The sequence below is a fragment of the Carcharhinus amblyrhynchos genome, chromosome 15 (genome assembly GCF_965287045.1).
Source record: "Carcharhinus amblyrhynchos chromosome 15, sCarAmb.v2.hapA, whole genome shotgun sequence".
NCBI lineage: Eukaryota > Metazoa > Chordata > Chondrichthyes > Carcharhiniformes > Carcharhinidae > Carcharhinus > Carcharhinus amblyrhynchos.
Window position 1 is genome coordinate 54,314,556 of NC_137338.1, and position 17,447 is coordinate 54,332,002.

Here is a 17,447-nt window from a genome sequence, read left to right on the forward strand (position 1 = left end):
TGATCCTTGAGGCACCCCATCAGTTACATAAGAACATAAGAAATAGAAGCAGGAGTAGGCCATCTAGCCCTTCAAGCCTGCCCCGCCATTCAATAAGATCATGGCTGATCTGAAGTGGCTCAGTTCCATTTTCCCAGTTTCTCCCCATAACCCTTAATTCTCCTGCCTATCAAAAACCTATCTACCCGTGGCTTAAATATATTTAGCGAGGTAGCCTCCACCACTTCAACGGGCAGAGAATTCCAGAGATTCACCATCCTTTGAGTGAAGAAGTTCCTCCTCAACTCTGATCTAAACTGCACCCCCCTTATCTTGAGGCTGTGCCCTCAAGTCCTGCTATCCTTTCTAAGCGGGAAGAATCTCTCTACCTCTACCCTATCCACCCCCTTCATTATCTTATACGTCTCTATAAGATCCCCCCTCATCCTTCTAAACACCAACGAGTACAGACCTAGTCTATTTAGTCTCTCTTCATGGTCCAACCCCCTCATCTCCGGTATCAGCCTAGTGAACCTCCTCCGCACTCCAAGGCCAATATATCCTTCCGCAAGTGCAGCGACCAAAACTCCAGCTGCAGCCTCACCAGTACCCTGTACAGTTGCAGCAAGACCTCCCTGCTTTTATATTCTATCCCTCTCGCTATAAAGGCCAACATTCCATTCGCCTTCTTGATCACCTGCTGCACCTGCAGACTGGGTTTTTGCGACTCGTGCACAAGGATCCCCAGGTCCCTCTGCACCGTAGCATGCTGCAGCTTTTCACCTTTTAAATAATAATCCCTCCTACTATTATTTCTGCCAAAGTGGATAGCCTCACACTTGCTAACATTATACTCCATCTGCCAGGTCCTCATCCACTTGCTTAGCCGTGTACGGTCTGCCAACCTGAAAATGGCCCTTTTATCTCAACTCTATTAGTTAATCAGTCCTTTATCCAAGCTGGCACGTAAACCCCCAACACCTTGAGCTCTTACCTTCTTGTGGCACCTTTGAATGCCTAAATTTAATTATTCTCCTTATTTCAACACACTTGCTATTTTCTCCAAGAGCCCCTGTAAATTTGTCAAACCATTTCCCTTTCATCAAACCATGTTGATTCTGCTTAATCATGTTATGATTTTTTTTTTTTACATGTCCTGCTACGACTTCCTTAATAATGGATTTTCCTAATGACAGATGATAGGCTATAGTTTCCTGTGTTCTGTCTCCCTGTCTTTGGGAATAGAGGTGTTTCATAGAGTCTTCCAATCTCGTGGCACCTTTGCAGAATCCATGGAATTTTCGAAAATTACACCATTCACTATATCTAAAGCCACTTATTTTAAGACTCCAGGATGCAGGCCATCAGGTCCGGTGGATTTGTTGGTCCTTAGTTTACATAGATCAGAGATTCAGTTCTATCTTGCCTTCTCTGCAACCTAAGAGTTTTCCCAAATTCAGGAAATTTGCATATTCTTGGCAGATGTTCACACAAGTATAGTCGCAGTTACGGAACCAATTAAGTGAGGGATGAGATCAGGCACGGTAGGAAGCAAACTGGTCAGACAGTTATGGATAGAAGTGGTAGGTCAATTACAGACTTAAGTATAGACTTGTAAATCTGGAAAGCTGATTTCACTAACCAATTCTGTGTCTTATTTTGGAAGTGTCTGGGTCATGAAACTGGCCTGAGACATGCTTCACATGCTCCAATTATAGTGATAGTGCATTTGTTGCCTCTCGATTGGAATACAGTATGTTAAAGGTACTGAAAATTAACCTAGGAAGAGAAGAACTTTTGTTAATTCTTTCACGCACTTGGGATTTCTAAAAGGATTTAACAGTCAATTAATTATTTTTTGCAGTAGTCATTTTTTCTGCAGGTAAATGCAGCAACTAATTTGAACAAAGTCCTACAAGCAGCAGTTAAATAAATTACCAGTTACAGCAGGAATTCTGTGACATTTCACCAGTCCTACTGACAATAATGACGAGGTCCAGATATAAAAGCCACCACCTCACAGGAAATTCCAGCATTATTTCCAATAGGTGGAGACTCAGCCCAATCCATTTCCAATTCTACCAGTTCAAATCTTCACCTTGGCGGATGTTCCCCAACAGTTTGTGGATCTTAGCAGCAAGAATGTATAAATAATTGCATGCTGCTTTGTTGATTCACTTTACTTATGTCGAAGGCAGAAGGAAAGTGGTCAAGTTGACAATGCCTACCAAAACCAAAAAGTAACCTATTTCCTGTGTTCACCCTACAATTCAATTAATTTGTTGGGGAACACTCCAGAAGCATATGAAGATTTCTTCATTCCTCAAATTAATAGCAATGTCACAATTCACTAATCTAAACTACAATCATATAGCTCAAAGTGTACCGATATTAACATTTATTTTGACTGGCATAGGGAAAGAACAGGCTCTGGTGGTGTTAAACTTACACACATGAAAACTGTCTACATTTTTAAATACACTACAATTAAATGCTTGCAATATTAGTTTAAGAAAATAAAGTGAACTGCATGGCTTTTCCAAATAGATTTAATAGGGCATGTCACCATGAGGGTGATTAATTTAACTATAAAATAGTTATGATTAATTTGAACAGTGTTGGATTTTTGCTTTTATGTCCAGTGACTCCTCAGGATATTGAGTTACTGCCTTGGAAGTCACTTATTCTGATAGTATAAAGAAATTAAATTACTAATTGATACCATTATTAAATCGAGATCACTTCAGTTTTAGCCTTTGTTATATCAATTCAGATCTCTCGCACTGTTAGGCTCAGTAACTCATCCAAGTCATTCTTTGATGTCAATATACAATACTTAACGAAAGAAAATAAAACGTGCTCGAGAAAATGAAAAGGATGTTGAAGTATGCCACAATTTTTAAAAACTTACTGACTTCCGAAACAGGCCCTGACATATATCATACAAGTGCACGTATAGTGCTATAAACAATACAAAATTCATGAAGTAGTTTTGAATTCAATAACAAGGACTGTAGATTTAGGTCTATGCAACCAGTAGTGTGTCTCGTCTCAGAATTTTTGCTTTATATTTACTTGGGGTCTTCGTCTATTCCAATTATACCCCAAGCCACACCTGCTCCATGGGTTCCTGATTCAATACTCTCCTTAGTACCAGCTTTGCCCAGGTCATCTTCTTTTTCATTCACCTTCATTAAGGGAAAGACACATCATTTTCAACTTATTACATTAGTAAATGCAGAAGACATAAATTCAAGGAGGTTAGTGTTGTAAGATTTAAATTGCTCTTCTGGTCCCAGATATTTGAAGAATTTTACTATATTCTAGTTCTCAGTTAAAACATATTCACATGCAAAAATACAATTTTAATTACATCATAAATTAATTTGAAGTAATGTTTATCAGTGTGAATGCCAGATATATGGGTACATTTCTCAACATTCAGAATTATGCACGGACATTTAAGAGAGGGATTACATTACATATAGATAAAGGATAACTATCTTTATCAGGTAAATGTGAACATGCAACGAGAATGCATGCTAGCTTTATAAACTACTGGAAGTGGCTTTCTAAGCATTTACAGCTGCAGACAAATTAATCAAGGCTGGGAAAAAAATCATGGCACTAAAGACTTTGGCTAAGATCGAGCATTGGATCAAGCCAAAAATGAGGTGCAATGCCTTAACTTGTCAGCTTGGATCTTGTTTGCCTCTCTTGTGGGGATCTTGAATTGGATTTTGAATTTGGTTTTTGGAGCAAGCTAGGAATGGATTTGGATCTGTCCAGTACATTCTGAGCATTGGCTTTGTAACTTTAAGGAATGGAGTAAATTTTTTTTTAAAAGACTAACAAATCCCACCAATGGGATTTCACCTCAAGGATTTAAAGGTGACGAAATTGCATAAGATTTAGGTCATTATCTTCCAAAATTCTCTCAATTCAGGAACTGTTCCTTTGGATTTGTTTATTCATACTTGGTATGTAGACATGGCAGGCTACGCAGCATTTATTAACCATCCCTAATTTCCCTTGAGAAGTTGATGGTGAGCTGCCTTCTTTAATCATTGCAGTACACATGTTGTAGGAATACCCACAGTGCTGTTAAGAATGGAGTTCCAAGTCTTTGATCCTGTGACAGTAAAGGAATGGTGATATAGTTCCAAGTCAGGGTGATGTATGGCTTGGAGGGGAACTTGTATGTGGTGATAGTCACATACATCTAATGCCCTTGTCCTTCTAGGTGGTAGCGTTTGTGGGTTTGAAAGATGCTATTGAAGGAACATTGGTGAGTTAAAGCAGTGCATCTTGTGGATGATACACACTGCTGCTGGTGTGCATCAGTGGTGGAGGAAATGAATGTTGAAGGTTGTGCATGGAGTGCCAATCAAGCAGACTGCTTTGTCCTATATAGTGTTGAGTTTCGAGTGTTGCTGGAGGTGCACATTTCTAGGCAAGTGGAAGTATTCCATCACACCCCTGGTATGTGCCTTACAGATGGTGTGCAGGCTTTCATAAGAAAGGAGGTAAAGTACTCTCTGCAGAATTCACAACTTCTGACCAGCTCTTGTGATACAGCTGGTACGGTTCAGTTTCTGATCTATGGTAACCTCCAGGATGTTGACAGTGGGGAGGATTCAGTCATGGTAATACAATTGAATAATGTCAGGAGGTGCTAGGTTCTCTTTTGTTGGCGATGGTCATTATCTGACACTTTTATGGCGTGATTTGAGGAGTTAATTATGATGAATATTGTGTAGCAATCTGCAAACAATCCCACTTATGACTTTATAATGGGGGGGCAGGTCATTGGTGAAACAGCTGAAAATGGTTGAGCCTACCCTGAGGAACTCCTGCAGTAATGTCCTGGGACATTATGGATTGAATATTTACATTGAGGATCTGATGATTGGCAAGCAAATTATCTCAGTAGGTTCAATGACGCTGCTAGCAATGCTGACTTATCAAATGCAATGGTATCCCTGTAGCTCCCTTTGAAATTGATCTAAACAGTTCCAGATTGTTAATAGTTTCCTAGACATAACGAGGTTTAACATTCCAGAAACTATGAGAATTCTTTTGTTCTGGACAACAAAAAAAAATAGCAATAAGGATAAAGCTTCTAAATATACAGTGGGATTTACCACCCAACCAACCGCTTGTTTTATGGAGGGAGCAAGTGGCCCGCCACTGGCTGGTGACAGGATCTGCTGGTCCTGCTGTTGTGAATAAGGTTTCCTGTTGAATGCACCACTCATCCTCTGAAACCCGCAGTGGCAGTGCACCATCAGCGAGATCAGATGATCACAGTGACATAAATGGCCATGAAGTTCTGGCCATATATAATGTGGGGTTTCTTTTCATTGCTACTCAATTTGGGGTTTCTTTTCTTGCTACTTGATCAGCACAGTGGGCTGGGAGAATTCCAGCCATGGTGTTTCTTTTTCGAGTTGGAGTAAGCCAACAAAAAAGTGAAAGAAAATTATTGATTTAGGGAATTGATTAGGCACTATGACCCAGAGAGAGTGGGGATAATGGGTTAACACTCATGTTGGAATAAAGTAACTAACAGGGTATCACAAGAACCTGTGCCGTGCCCTCAAAAATCCATTATTTATTAATGACCTAGACGACAAAATAGAACTAAGTAGGCAGGTTTGCCGATGACACAGGAATGTAGGTGGAAGTATAACATTTAAAACAACACTGATAGTTAGGTGACAAAGTAAAATGTTACAGTGTGAAGACATCAAGAACCAAAGAAATGGGAGCAGGAGTAGACCATTTGGCTCCTCAAGCCTGATCTGCCACACAAAGATCATGGCTGATCCACCTCAGCTACAACTTCCCATACTATCCCTATATTCCTTGATTCTCAACTTAAACATATTCAACACCATGACTGGTTGAAGACTGCTGACTTTCAGTGGGGCTGCAGATATATTCCAAGACAACCGTGAGCAGCTCTGGGCCTTGAGAACATATCTTGTAGCAACAATCTAAGTTGGTTGGATGAGAAGCATTATATGGGCCACTGGTAAAGTGCTTCATTCTGAAAGAGCTGGCAGGTTCATGCTCCATGGAGTAAATGTCATTCCCCTGTGGCGGTGAATCAGCAATGCTAGTAAATTATTGGAGCTTAAATCTATCTGAACACTAGAACACCTGCTCTCCAGAGGAAACACTATTTGAGTGAGAGCTCAGGCTCTTTGAACTCTGTGGTCACTTTCACAATGTATATTTACATAAGTTAAGTGGTTTCAGAGGTCTGTGATTTTTCAAACTTCGAAGGGCCTGGATGATTGACACTTTTATTGGCTTGTACTTCATTTTTTTAAAGTACTCAATGAATTCCACTTTAAGGTTCATTTGTTCTTGGGAGTGTACAAGGGTCAACGGGCATGGAAGAGCCAGAACTTGGCATAAGTAGGAGGGGCCATTGTGGATGAGTGGACGGGCAAAGCTTGGTATGGCAACCTGAGGGGCTTGTTAGAAGGACAGAGTTTGTTACAGGGGCCTGAGGGGACATGGGTATGAATGGGGGGGTGGGTTAAATTTGGCATTGAAGGCATGAGGGGGACATTTTGAGCTTACCTTTTAAAAGGTCCACTCATACAAACTAGGGTTCACAACTCCTCTAAGGGGCCATGAACTTTGACTCTTAGAAACCTAGTCCAACTCCATGAAAATTACAGGGTAGGAGACACTTTCTCTGCAATGAAGCTGGCCAGGTCAGGAGTGACATATGTGAGTTTCTAACAGGAACCAGCCTCACCCTTTAAAGGCACTCCTAAAAATCACACAGGCCAGGAATGGGGGCGAGAATTCCAGAATCATTTTTAAAAGCTCCTAATACAACACAGAACTTCCCGTATGGCTTAACCAAGCTTCAATATATAAAAAAACTAACTAACCTCAGTTCGTCATGTTGAAATTAATTATACTTTGCAAGTACATTTATGTCTTCCAGTATTTCAGTGCAGTCCTCCATGTTACTTGCTATACCCCTATTTTAGTATAGGCAGCACTCGAGTAGGGAATTTTGACACAACAGTTGTTCCAGGACACTGGACACTACTTTTGTTTTTTGAAAATCAGAGAAATTTCTGGAACTCTTCCTCTTCCGAGACAGAGTACAGGAATGAGAAACAGAATCTGGTGAATTGGTGTGGCAACAATAATCTCTCCCTCAATGTCAACAAAACAAAGGAGATTGTCATCGACTTCAGGAAGCGTAAAAGAAAACATGACCCTGTCTACATCAATGGGGCGAGGCAGAAAGGGTTGAGAGTTTCAGGTTTTTAGGTGTTCAGATCACCAACAACCTGTTCTAGTTCCCCCCATGTCAACACTATAGTTAAGAAAGCCCACCAACACCTCTACTTTTTCAGAAGACAAAGGAAATTTGGCATGTCAGCTACGTCTCTCACCAACTTTTACAGATGCACCATAGAATGCATTCTTTCTGGCTGCATCACAACTTGGTATGGCTCCTACTCTGCCTTAATCATGTTGGCTGCTTTGCCAAGACAGTGGGAAGTATGGAACAATGGATGGGAGGCTGGTTTGCATGATGGATTGGGCTACATTCACGACTTTTTGTAGTTCCTTGAACTACATGATTAAGGACCCCGTGCACCTCGGACATTCTCTCTGCCACCTTCTTCCGTCGGGAAAAAGATACAAGCTGTCAGAATTTCGAATGGACTTACCTTGCATTAAGTTGATCTTTCTCTACATTCTAGCTCTGACTGTAATACTACATTCTGCACTCTCTCGTTTCCTTCTCTATGAATAGTATGCTTTGTCTGCATAGCATGCAAGAAACAATACTTTTCATTGTATGTTAATACATCTGATAATAATAAATCAAATCAAATCTCAGTTTTCTGCTCAATAGCCAACTTTCACATCATTCTGCTCCTTTTTATATATTTCAGCTTGCCCATCTACATTATCATTTTTCAAAGAACTAAATAAAAGTGGGTAGTTAAATATGAACTTGTTAGAAATCCATTTAAAAAATATTTCTGTCTCCACATTTTTCATTATTTGATCTTTCAGCAGGATCAGCGAAGAATGCAGTTTCCTAATTCCTGTCCAAAATGCCTCAATCAACTTTCCTTCCCTCTTTCGTTGATATCTGAAACTGGCAAAAGGGGAATATTTTTCCTACCACTCCATACGTAGCCTGCTTGACAGTACAATTTTGACACTTACCACCAGAGAACGTCCAATAATTGCATACTTCCCTGCCAGGCGAATAAGTCGATCCACCATGTCAACATGGGCTGTACCATTTTCATCAGCTTCTATGTTACCCAGGTCACCTACATGTCTAAATGAATTGAACCATAGAGGTTTATTCTCAAATAAATATATTCATATACTATTTATGTATTTTGTTAAAGCCTTATGGCTGTTACTTGATTTAATCCAAGCACCGTCCATGATTATTACAGATATATAAATTAGGAGCAAATTAGGTCACTCAGCCCCTTGAACTTGCTCTACCATTCAATATCATGGCTGATCTGATGCCACAATTTCTACCTACACTACCACTGCGACTACAGCAGTTGGTAAGGGATTCAACAAGAGGGAAAACCATACTTGATCTCATTCTCACCAACCTACCTGCTGCAGATGCATCTGTTCATGAGAATATCGGTAGAAGTGACCACTGTACTTGTGGAAACCAAGTCCTGTCTTCACACTGAGGATACCCTCCATTGTGTTGCATTGCACTACCACTGTGCTGAAGGGATAGATTTTGAAAGACCTAACAACTCAAGACTCAACATCCATAAGACAGTGTGGGCCATTAGCAGCAGAAGAACTGTACTCAAACACAATTTGTGAACTCATGGTCCAACATATCCCCCACTCTATCACTGCCAACAAGACAAGGGATTAACTGGTTCAATGAAGAGTGCAGGAGGGCATGCCAGAGCAGTACCAGGCATACCTAAAGCTGAGCTGTCAGCCTTGTAAAGCTTTAACACAGAGCTACTTGCATGCCAAATAGCATACGCAGCAAGAAATAGACAGAACCAACAATTCAACAATCAACAGATCAGGTCTAAGCTCTGCAATCATACCACTATCACCTGCAAATGGTGGGACAATTAAAAACTAACTGGAGGAGGAGACTCCACAAATATCCTCATCCTCAAAGATGGAGAAGTCCAGGAAAAGACAAGGCAAAAGCAATTGCAACAATTTTCAGCTAGAAGTGCCAAATGGATGATTCATTCCAGCCTTCTCCACCGTTCCCCAGCGTTACCAGTGTCAGTCTTCAGCCAATTCAATTCATTCCATGTGATATCAAGAAATGGTTAGAGGTGCTGGATACTGCAAAAGCAATGGGCCATGATAAAATTCCAGCAATAGTACTGACAACGTGTGCTCTAGAATGTGCTGAGCCCCTACTCTAGCTGGTCCATTACAGATACAACACTGGCAGTTACCCAAACATGTGGAAAATTCCCCAGCTATGTCGTGTACACAAGAAGCATGACAAATCAGATCTGGCTGACATCAGTCCATCAGTCCATAACAGTGCTATTAAGTGGGTCTCACTCAGCAATAACCTGCTCACTGGCACTTAGTTTGGGTTCCACCAGAGTCAGAGTCAGTCAGCTCCTGACCTCATTACAGCCTTGGGTCAAACATGGACAAGAGAGTTGAACTCCAGAGGTGAGGTGAGAGTGACAGTCCTTAACATCAAGGCAGTGTTTGACTGAGCATGGCATCAAGGAATATGGAAAGGGAATTAGGGTGAAAACCGTTCACTGGTAGATGTCATACCTGGCACAAAGGAAGATTGGAAGTCAATCATCTCAGCCCCAGGGCATCACTGCAGGAATTTTAGCTGCTTCAGCAATTGATCTGCTTTCCATCATAAGCTCAGAAGTGGAGATGTTTGCTGATGACTGCACAATGTTCAACACCATTTGGAACTCCTCAAACACTAAAGCCATCCCTATCCAAATACATCAACGCCTGAAAAATATCCAGCCTTGGGCTGTCAAGTAGCAAGTAACAATTGTGCCACAGAACTGCCATCAATGACTACCTCCAACAAGAGATGATCAAACAATTATTCCCTTGACATTCAACAGCATTGCCGTCACTGAATCCCCACTATCAACATCTTGTGGGTTACCATTTACTGAATACGGAACCAGACTTCCCATATTAATACTGCAACCGCAAGAACAGGTCAGAAGCTAGGAATCCTGCAACACATGACTCATCTTGGCTCAACTCCCTCAGCACACACTCCATTGAGGTCACACTCCAAAACGGGTCACACTGAGGACGTCTGAATTTATAGGTTCTAAATCTAAACAAAAGGGCTATCTGAGCCTAGGTGCAGCAAAGACCAGTTCCAACTAGTTTTCTTAATTAACTATTTCAGCTGTTGTCAGTGGACAGCTTCCATCTCCCTACTTAGGCCCTGGAATGAGATGTTACACTGTACTTTGCAGTTAAATGTTAAATATAAAGAATGTTAGCGTTTTAGAAAAATATTTAAGTTTCCCTCAGCTTACCAAACTCTCACAACCCTTTGAGGTTGCACGACCTTCATATCAATAAATAAAATGTCTAAAATGTATAAAATAGTTCAGCTTTCATATCTTCATTATGCCATTATAGATATGATTTTACAGTCTGATCCAGCTATGGTTCATTCAAAGCTGATTCTGGTTTATAATTGCTGAGAGTACTGGTTTACAACCTAGAGGTTAAGTTTAAATTCCTTCATGCTAAGCTTTGAAATGAAATTTGATAAATCTGGTTAACTTCTAATGTCAGTTCCACTGTTCCACTATACGTGGATGACTTCTAACAATTCCCAAAGTGGCTTAGCAAGTCACCTTGGTACTGAAGGAATCAATAAATCTACTGGAGGTTTGTGTTGGGATTTAAAGATGAGGTATAATTGTATTCTTCCTCTTCACAGTCATACACAGACTTATCTTGAGTAATCATAATATTCTCGAAACCAGGTAGCTTTTTTTTGCCTGTCCAACAGCAAAGAATAGAAAAAGCAACCACTTGACTTATCAGCTATAATCCTTCCTGTTGTCCTAGCATAACATCAAAAAATAATTGCTACAATTCCTGATGCATTTGATAATGACATGGATCATTTAGTCTCAAACAATCTGAATGTGCTAAACCCAATGCACACATAGAAAAGTGTCCATTGGCCTCTTAACTCCACACAGCCAACAACATGATGGAATTGAATAGTCCTTTCTCATACTCCTACATTAAGCCTTACCCAGATGAATGGATTTCCCAGCTCTCCTAAAAATAGCAATGATGGCAAAGGGAGTGCTAGGCAGATCAACATGCTTGGGTGCTGTTACAGAATGTCCACGTTGCAATGAAGAGTGAGACACTGTCATAAAAAAACGAGACCTCTGCTCAGTTCGGCAAGTGGATGTCTATGTATTTCAACAACTGATCTAGCCTGGAGATGTGTATGTAGAAACTAGGTCAGCTGAATCAAAATCTGCAAAAGAACAATTGCTCACTCAAGATCTCCTGGGAAAATTTGGGGAGAGACGGATTGGCATCATCAAAGAACAATACAGCAGATGAACAGGCCTTTCAGCCCACCAAGTCTGTGTCGACAGTTGCCTCTCTAACATATTTTCTTGCCTCTACATGCATCTATTCCTCTATTCCCTGCCTATTCATGTATCTATCCAGATGCGTCTTGAACGTTGTTATAGAATCTGCTTCCTCCACCTCCTCCAGCACCATGTTCCAGGCATCCACCATCCTGTGTATGAAAAATGTGCCCCTTACAACTCTTTTAAACTTTGCCCCTCTCACTTTCAACTATGCGCTGAATAACTGACTTTCAACCTGGGAAAAAGACTGACTATCCACTCTATCCAAGCCTGTCTTAATCTTGCAAACCTTTATGAGGCCCCACTCATTCTCCAACACTCCTTCTAAGATAAGCTTACACTTAACTCCCTATTTCTCTCTTTCTCTTCCTTTATCAACATTGCATTCAGGAGAACTCCATCAGAACATCAATGCTGTTAACATGATTCTTTGCTGTGATTACTGCTTGTAAATTTGTGGATTAGCTGATTCCCTGAATCTGGCAGTTTACAGTGTAGTCCACAAGATTGCCAAGCACTTTTTTTTTATTAAAAAAAAGCAAACTTAAGTTTACAGTTCTGTAAACTGTCAGTGCTTTATATGCTCTATCTGAGGCCAGAACTCTCCATTCACCTGACGAAGGGACTAACCCCGAAAGCTAGTGAGTGTACTATCAAATAAATCAGTTGGACTTAAACCTGGTGTTCTCAGACTTTTTACTGTGTTTACCCCAGTCCAACGCTGGCATATCCACATCATAGCTTGTAGTTTCCAGGCTTTTCCCTGCAGCCCTTTTTAAACAAAGGCACAACATTTGCCACCCTCCAATCTTCAGACACCTCACCTGTGGCTGTCGATGATTCGAGTATCTCTACTAGGGGACCCACAATTTCCTCCCTAGCCTCCCATAATGTCCTGGGATACATTTTTGCAGGTCCCGGGGATCTATCTACCTTGATGCACTTTAAGATTTCCAGCACTTCCTTCTCTGTTGTATGTACACTTCTCAAGACATCACTATTTATTTCCCCAAGTTCCCTAACATCAATGTTTTTCTCAACAGTAAACGCTGATGAAAAATATTCATTTAGGATCTTGCCCATCTCTTGTGGATCTGCACATAGATGACCTTGTTGATCCTTAAGAGGCCCTACTCTCTTCCAAGTTGCTCTTTTGCCCTTTATGTATTTGTAGAAGCTCTTTGGATTTTCCTTTGCCTCATCTGCCAAAGCAATCTCATGTCTCTTTTTTGCCCTCCTGATTTCTCTCTTAATTCTACTTCTACACCCTCTATATTCTTGAAGAGATCCACTTGATCCCAGCTGCCTGTGCGTATCATGTGACTACTTTTTCTTCTTGACCAAGGCATCAATATCCTGAGTCATCTGGCGTTCCCTAGTTCTACCAGCCTTACCCTTCACTCCAAGGGGAACGTGCTTACCCTGAACCCTGGTTAACATTCTTTTGAAAGTCTCCACATACCAGATGTACCTTTGCCTACCAACAGTCTCCCCCAATTAATTTTTGAAAGTTCCTGCCTAATACCATCAGAATTGGCTTTGCCCCAATTTAGAATTTTAACTTTTGGACCAGACGTATGATTCTCCATAGCTATCTTAAAACTAATGGAATTGTGGTTACTGGTCCCAAAGTGATCCCTCAGTAACACTCCTGTCATCTGCCCTTCCTTATTTCCAAACAGCAGGTCAAGTTTTGCCTCCTCTCTAGTCAGGCCATCCACACACTGGATGAGAAATTCCTCCTGAATACACTTAACAAATTTCACTCCATTCAAGCTTCTAATACTACGACTGTCCCAGTTCTATCACTGGCATTCCAGTGCTTTTTGAAATATGGCCTTATTTGAGCCAGCAGCTGGCAACCTGTATCTTGTTGCAGACCTGTGTGATGTTGCACAAATAAATCTTACTCCTTTCTATCAAAACAGCCATTGACAATTCCTGACTCTAAGATGCATTTGAATCCTGAAGTGACATGCCATTTTCCATTCACGAACTGGCTAACTCCCAATCAGACACAATGACACTACCTTGAGCCTATTCAAAAAATTCTGGAAACTTCAAGACCAGCTTCTACAAATACATAAAGGGCAAAAGAGTAACTAGGGAGAGAGTAGGGCCTCTTAAGGATCAACAGGGTCATCTATGTGTGGATTCACAAGAGATGGACAAGATCCTAAATGAATATTTCTCATCAGTATTTACTGTTGAGAAAAACATGGATGTCAGGGAACTTGGGTAAATAAAGTGATGTCTTGAGGAGTGTACAGTGCTTTTGAGAGGCAACAGTCTAGCCACGTCTTTCCATAATAATTACTATACCAGCATAGAAAACGGCAACCAAAAGAGAAAGTGCTGGAAAATTTCAGCAGGTCTAGCAGCATCTGTAAGGACAGAAACAGCTGACGTTTTGAGTCCAAATAACCCTTTGCCAAGGCTAAAAGATGTTTATACTGTAAAGTGAGGGAATGAAAGATGAGTCATAGCCACAAAAACAAAGGGAAAGCCTGCTAATGGCAGTCCATGGACAGAATTGAAGATGTGAAAGGCCAAACAGCAGAGAAGCTGAAATCAGAGGATAAGCTGTGACAGATGAAGACGTGGGCAGAGAGCAGGGAGATGGGTGGGAGAGAGGTAAAATTGAAAAAAGGGGGAACAGGGAAGCAAAGAGGGAGAAAAGGTACACAAAGGGGGATAAAATAAGGGTAAAGAGTGATGGGGAAAGAAAAATAAAAGACAAAAAAGAAATAAGAGAACAGTTAAAAATTAAATAAAAAGACGACAAATAAGTCAAGGTGGGGTAAAGCTAATCATCTGAAGTTGTTGAATTCGATGTTGAGACTGGAAGTTATGTGCCTAGCCAGAAGATGAGATGCTGTTCCTCCAGTTTGTGTTGAGCTTCACTGGAACATTGCAGCAGCCCAAGGACAGACATGTGGGCATGAGACAGGACTGTGTGTTAAAACGGCAAACCACAGGAAGGTCAGGGTCCTGACTGTGTACAGACCGAAGATGCTTAGCAAAGCGATCACCCAGTCTACGTTTGGCCTCTCCGATGTAGGAAAACCACTGGAAGCAGCAAATGCAATAGACCAAATTGAAAGAGGTGCAACTGAAACGCTGCTTAACCTGGAATGAGTGTTATGGACCTTGGATGGTAAATCTGGAAGAGATAAAGGGGCAGACCTTACACGTTTTGCTATTCATTTGGAAGATGCCATGGGGGATGGGAGATGTGTTGGGTATAGTGCAGGAATGGACTAAGTTATCCCAGAGGGAACAGTCTCTGCGGAATGCTGACACAGGGAGTGAAGGGAAGACGTGTTTAATGGTGGCATCACACTGGAATTAGCAAATATGATGGACATTTTGCACGCGGAGGCTGGTGGGGTGAAATGTGAGAACAAGGAGATTCTATCCTTGTTCTGAGAGGGAGAGGATGGTCGTAGTGTGGAGATGGACCATAACCTCCAATATCAGGACTTATGGGACTTAGTACACCTGGTTGTACGTAGGTAGCATTGGATCAAGATTTCTAGTGGCAGCAGTTGCATTAATATAGAGTAAGCCCATCGCCCATAGTGTAGGTCAAAAGCACGATCCCATAATCACCAGTTTTCCAGTTAGTTGTCCCATTCAGCCCAAGATATACAAGACAAATTACAGGCCAAATCGTGGGTGCGATTCTCCCAGCCCACTGCGCTGCTTTTGTAGAGAAGTGGGCCAGGAGACTCAAGTGGAGGCCATTTTGCACTCTCCCTGCTGGATGCCACAGCCTCCGTCTCCAGCAGCCAGATTTCTGGCACTGTCAGCTCCGTGCCAATTTATAGTGCAGAGCTGTATAAATTATGTAAATCCTCATTTAAAGTTTATTTAAATTACTATTTAAATATCATTAGCGGGCTTGGGACTAAAGTCTCTGGGCCTGCTAGCATCTCACTCTCCATCAGGAGTGGGGCACTCCAGCCATAGCTCCCCAATTGCAGGAGGTGTCAGCCTGACCCCGCTGGAGTTAAGGAGGGGTGGGGAGGGGGGCAATCAAGGCTCACCCAGAGAGTCGGTTGACAGTGGGGGTGAGGGGTGCTCCCTGTGCATTGCCACCTTGGCAGTGCCAGCCCAAGCCCCCTGACACAGCACATGGGGAAAAGTGCCAATGCCCAGGGACACCAGGCAGTGCCAATGGGGCAGGGCCTCTGAGGATAATCAGTGGGAATGAGGGGTCCTGCTGCCACTTGCCGAAGAATCACAAGCAGAGGGAGGGAGACCAGCGATTGGAGCTGCAGTGGGAGGGGAGATCGAGGCTGGTCTGGACATGTTCGGGAAGCCAGTGGTGTGGGAATCACTTGGCTAGCCAGCAATTGGGAGGCCAGCAGTGCAAATCTACTGCGCATGAATTGATCTTGATGCTCACAGATTGGCACATGCGCAGTGGCCTGCTCAGCGCTATGTGGCAGGGACAGGCCCCACCCCTTAATTTTTAACATGATTTATGCTCATGCACTCTGCAGTGCAGAGTGTGGGAGATTCATTTTGAAACTCCTGCTGAGAAAAGCAGCAGGATTTACTCCAGTTTTTACATGAATTCGGCACTTGGAATTTATTTGGGAGAATCTCCCCTCCCTCCATATATTTACCTGGAAATCTGACAGTCACGGTGTGTTATTGTCTGGGCATTGCAGCCCACTGCCACAATGATGGGAATTAATTCCTTACAGTTGACAGATGCCAGTGAATAGATGGACAAGGGCTATATTCCACATGCTGTCAAACATACCTATCATGCAGAGATTACCTGTAACAAAAGCACAGGCATATGAGATAACAACTACTACTTACAAAGAGGATAAATCCCACCTTGGATTAATTAAGCTGAATGGAATACTACTATGACGCAATTTACATTCTTCAACTAACTAAAAAGCAAAGAATTTTTTCAACTTTTAGGCAAGAGGGAATCCAATCTTGACCATTAATTTCCTCCTGAAGCCTGGAAAAGCCCTGCATCAAAAATACTGTTAGTTTAAAGCCTGGAGCCAGCACAATTGGGAGTAATTCTCCTGTTCTACCAGAGGCCCAAACATCCTAGACCACTGCTACACAAATACCAAACATGCCTACCGCTCTATCACTAACCCACATTTTGGCAAATCAGACCATAAAGCTGTGCTCCTGCTCCTGGCTTACAAGCAAAAACTGAAACGGGAAAATCCATTAAAGGAAGTCTTGTAGTGTGGGTCTGACAACTTGGATGATCGCCTACGGGGCTGTTTGGAGTCAGTGGACTGGTCAGTATTTAAAAACTCTGCGACCAGCCTGAACCAGTATGCCATGACAGTAACTGCCTTCATTAGTGAGTAGAAGCCTGTGTGCCAAAAAAGCAAATCCGCATCTTCCCCAACCGGAAACCATGGATGAACAGGGATATCCACTGCTTGCTGAAGTGCAGGTCTGAGGCGTTCAAGTCAGGCGACCCTGACCGATACAAGAAAGCCAGATACAATCTAAGGAGGCCCAAAGATGCCAAAAGACAGTACCAGACCAAACTAGCCACACAGCCCCGCCAACTATGGCAACGTCTGCAAGACATCAGATGAAGCTACAAGATGAAGGCATGTAAAATCACCACTCCAACGCACCGCTCCCTGATGAGCTCAATGCATTCTGTTTTGAATGAAAGGTCAACGAGAACATGCTCTTCATTAGGGAAGCCACGGGATCATCAGAGCAGCTTTCTCGAAGGTCAACCCACAAAAAATGACTGGCCTGGATGGGGTATCTGGACGAGGACTCAGATGCTGTGCAGATTAGCTGGCAGGA

The 17,447-nt window shown here is 42.1% G+C and overlaps 1 protein-coding gene across 1 annotated transcript in view; it reads right to left on the reverse strand.

The window, feature by feature from the left end:
* Positions 1-2,976: 2,976 nt before the first annotated feature.
* Positions 2,977-17,447, reverse strand: part of LOC145352985 (superoxide dismutase [Cu-Zn]-like) — a 29,971-nt gene continuing 15,500 nt past the window's right edge. The window contains exons 4-5 of the mRNA XM_080203291.1: positions 8,200-8,317; positions 2,977-3,167 (exon numbers count right to left, since the gene is read on the reverse strand). Coding sequence (XP_080059417.1) covers positions 3,051-3,167; positions 8,200-8,317 — 235 coding nt within the window. The 3' untranslated portion in view covers positions 2,977-3,050. The remainder of the gene's footprint in view (positions 3,168-8,199; positions 8,318-17,447) is intronic.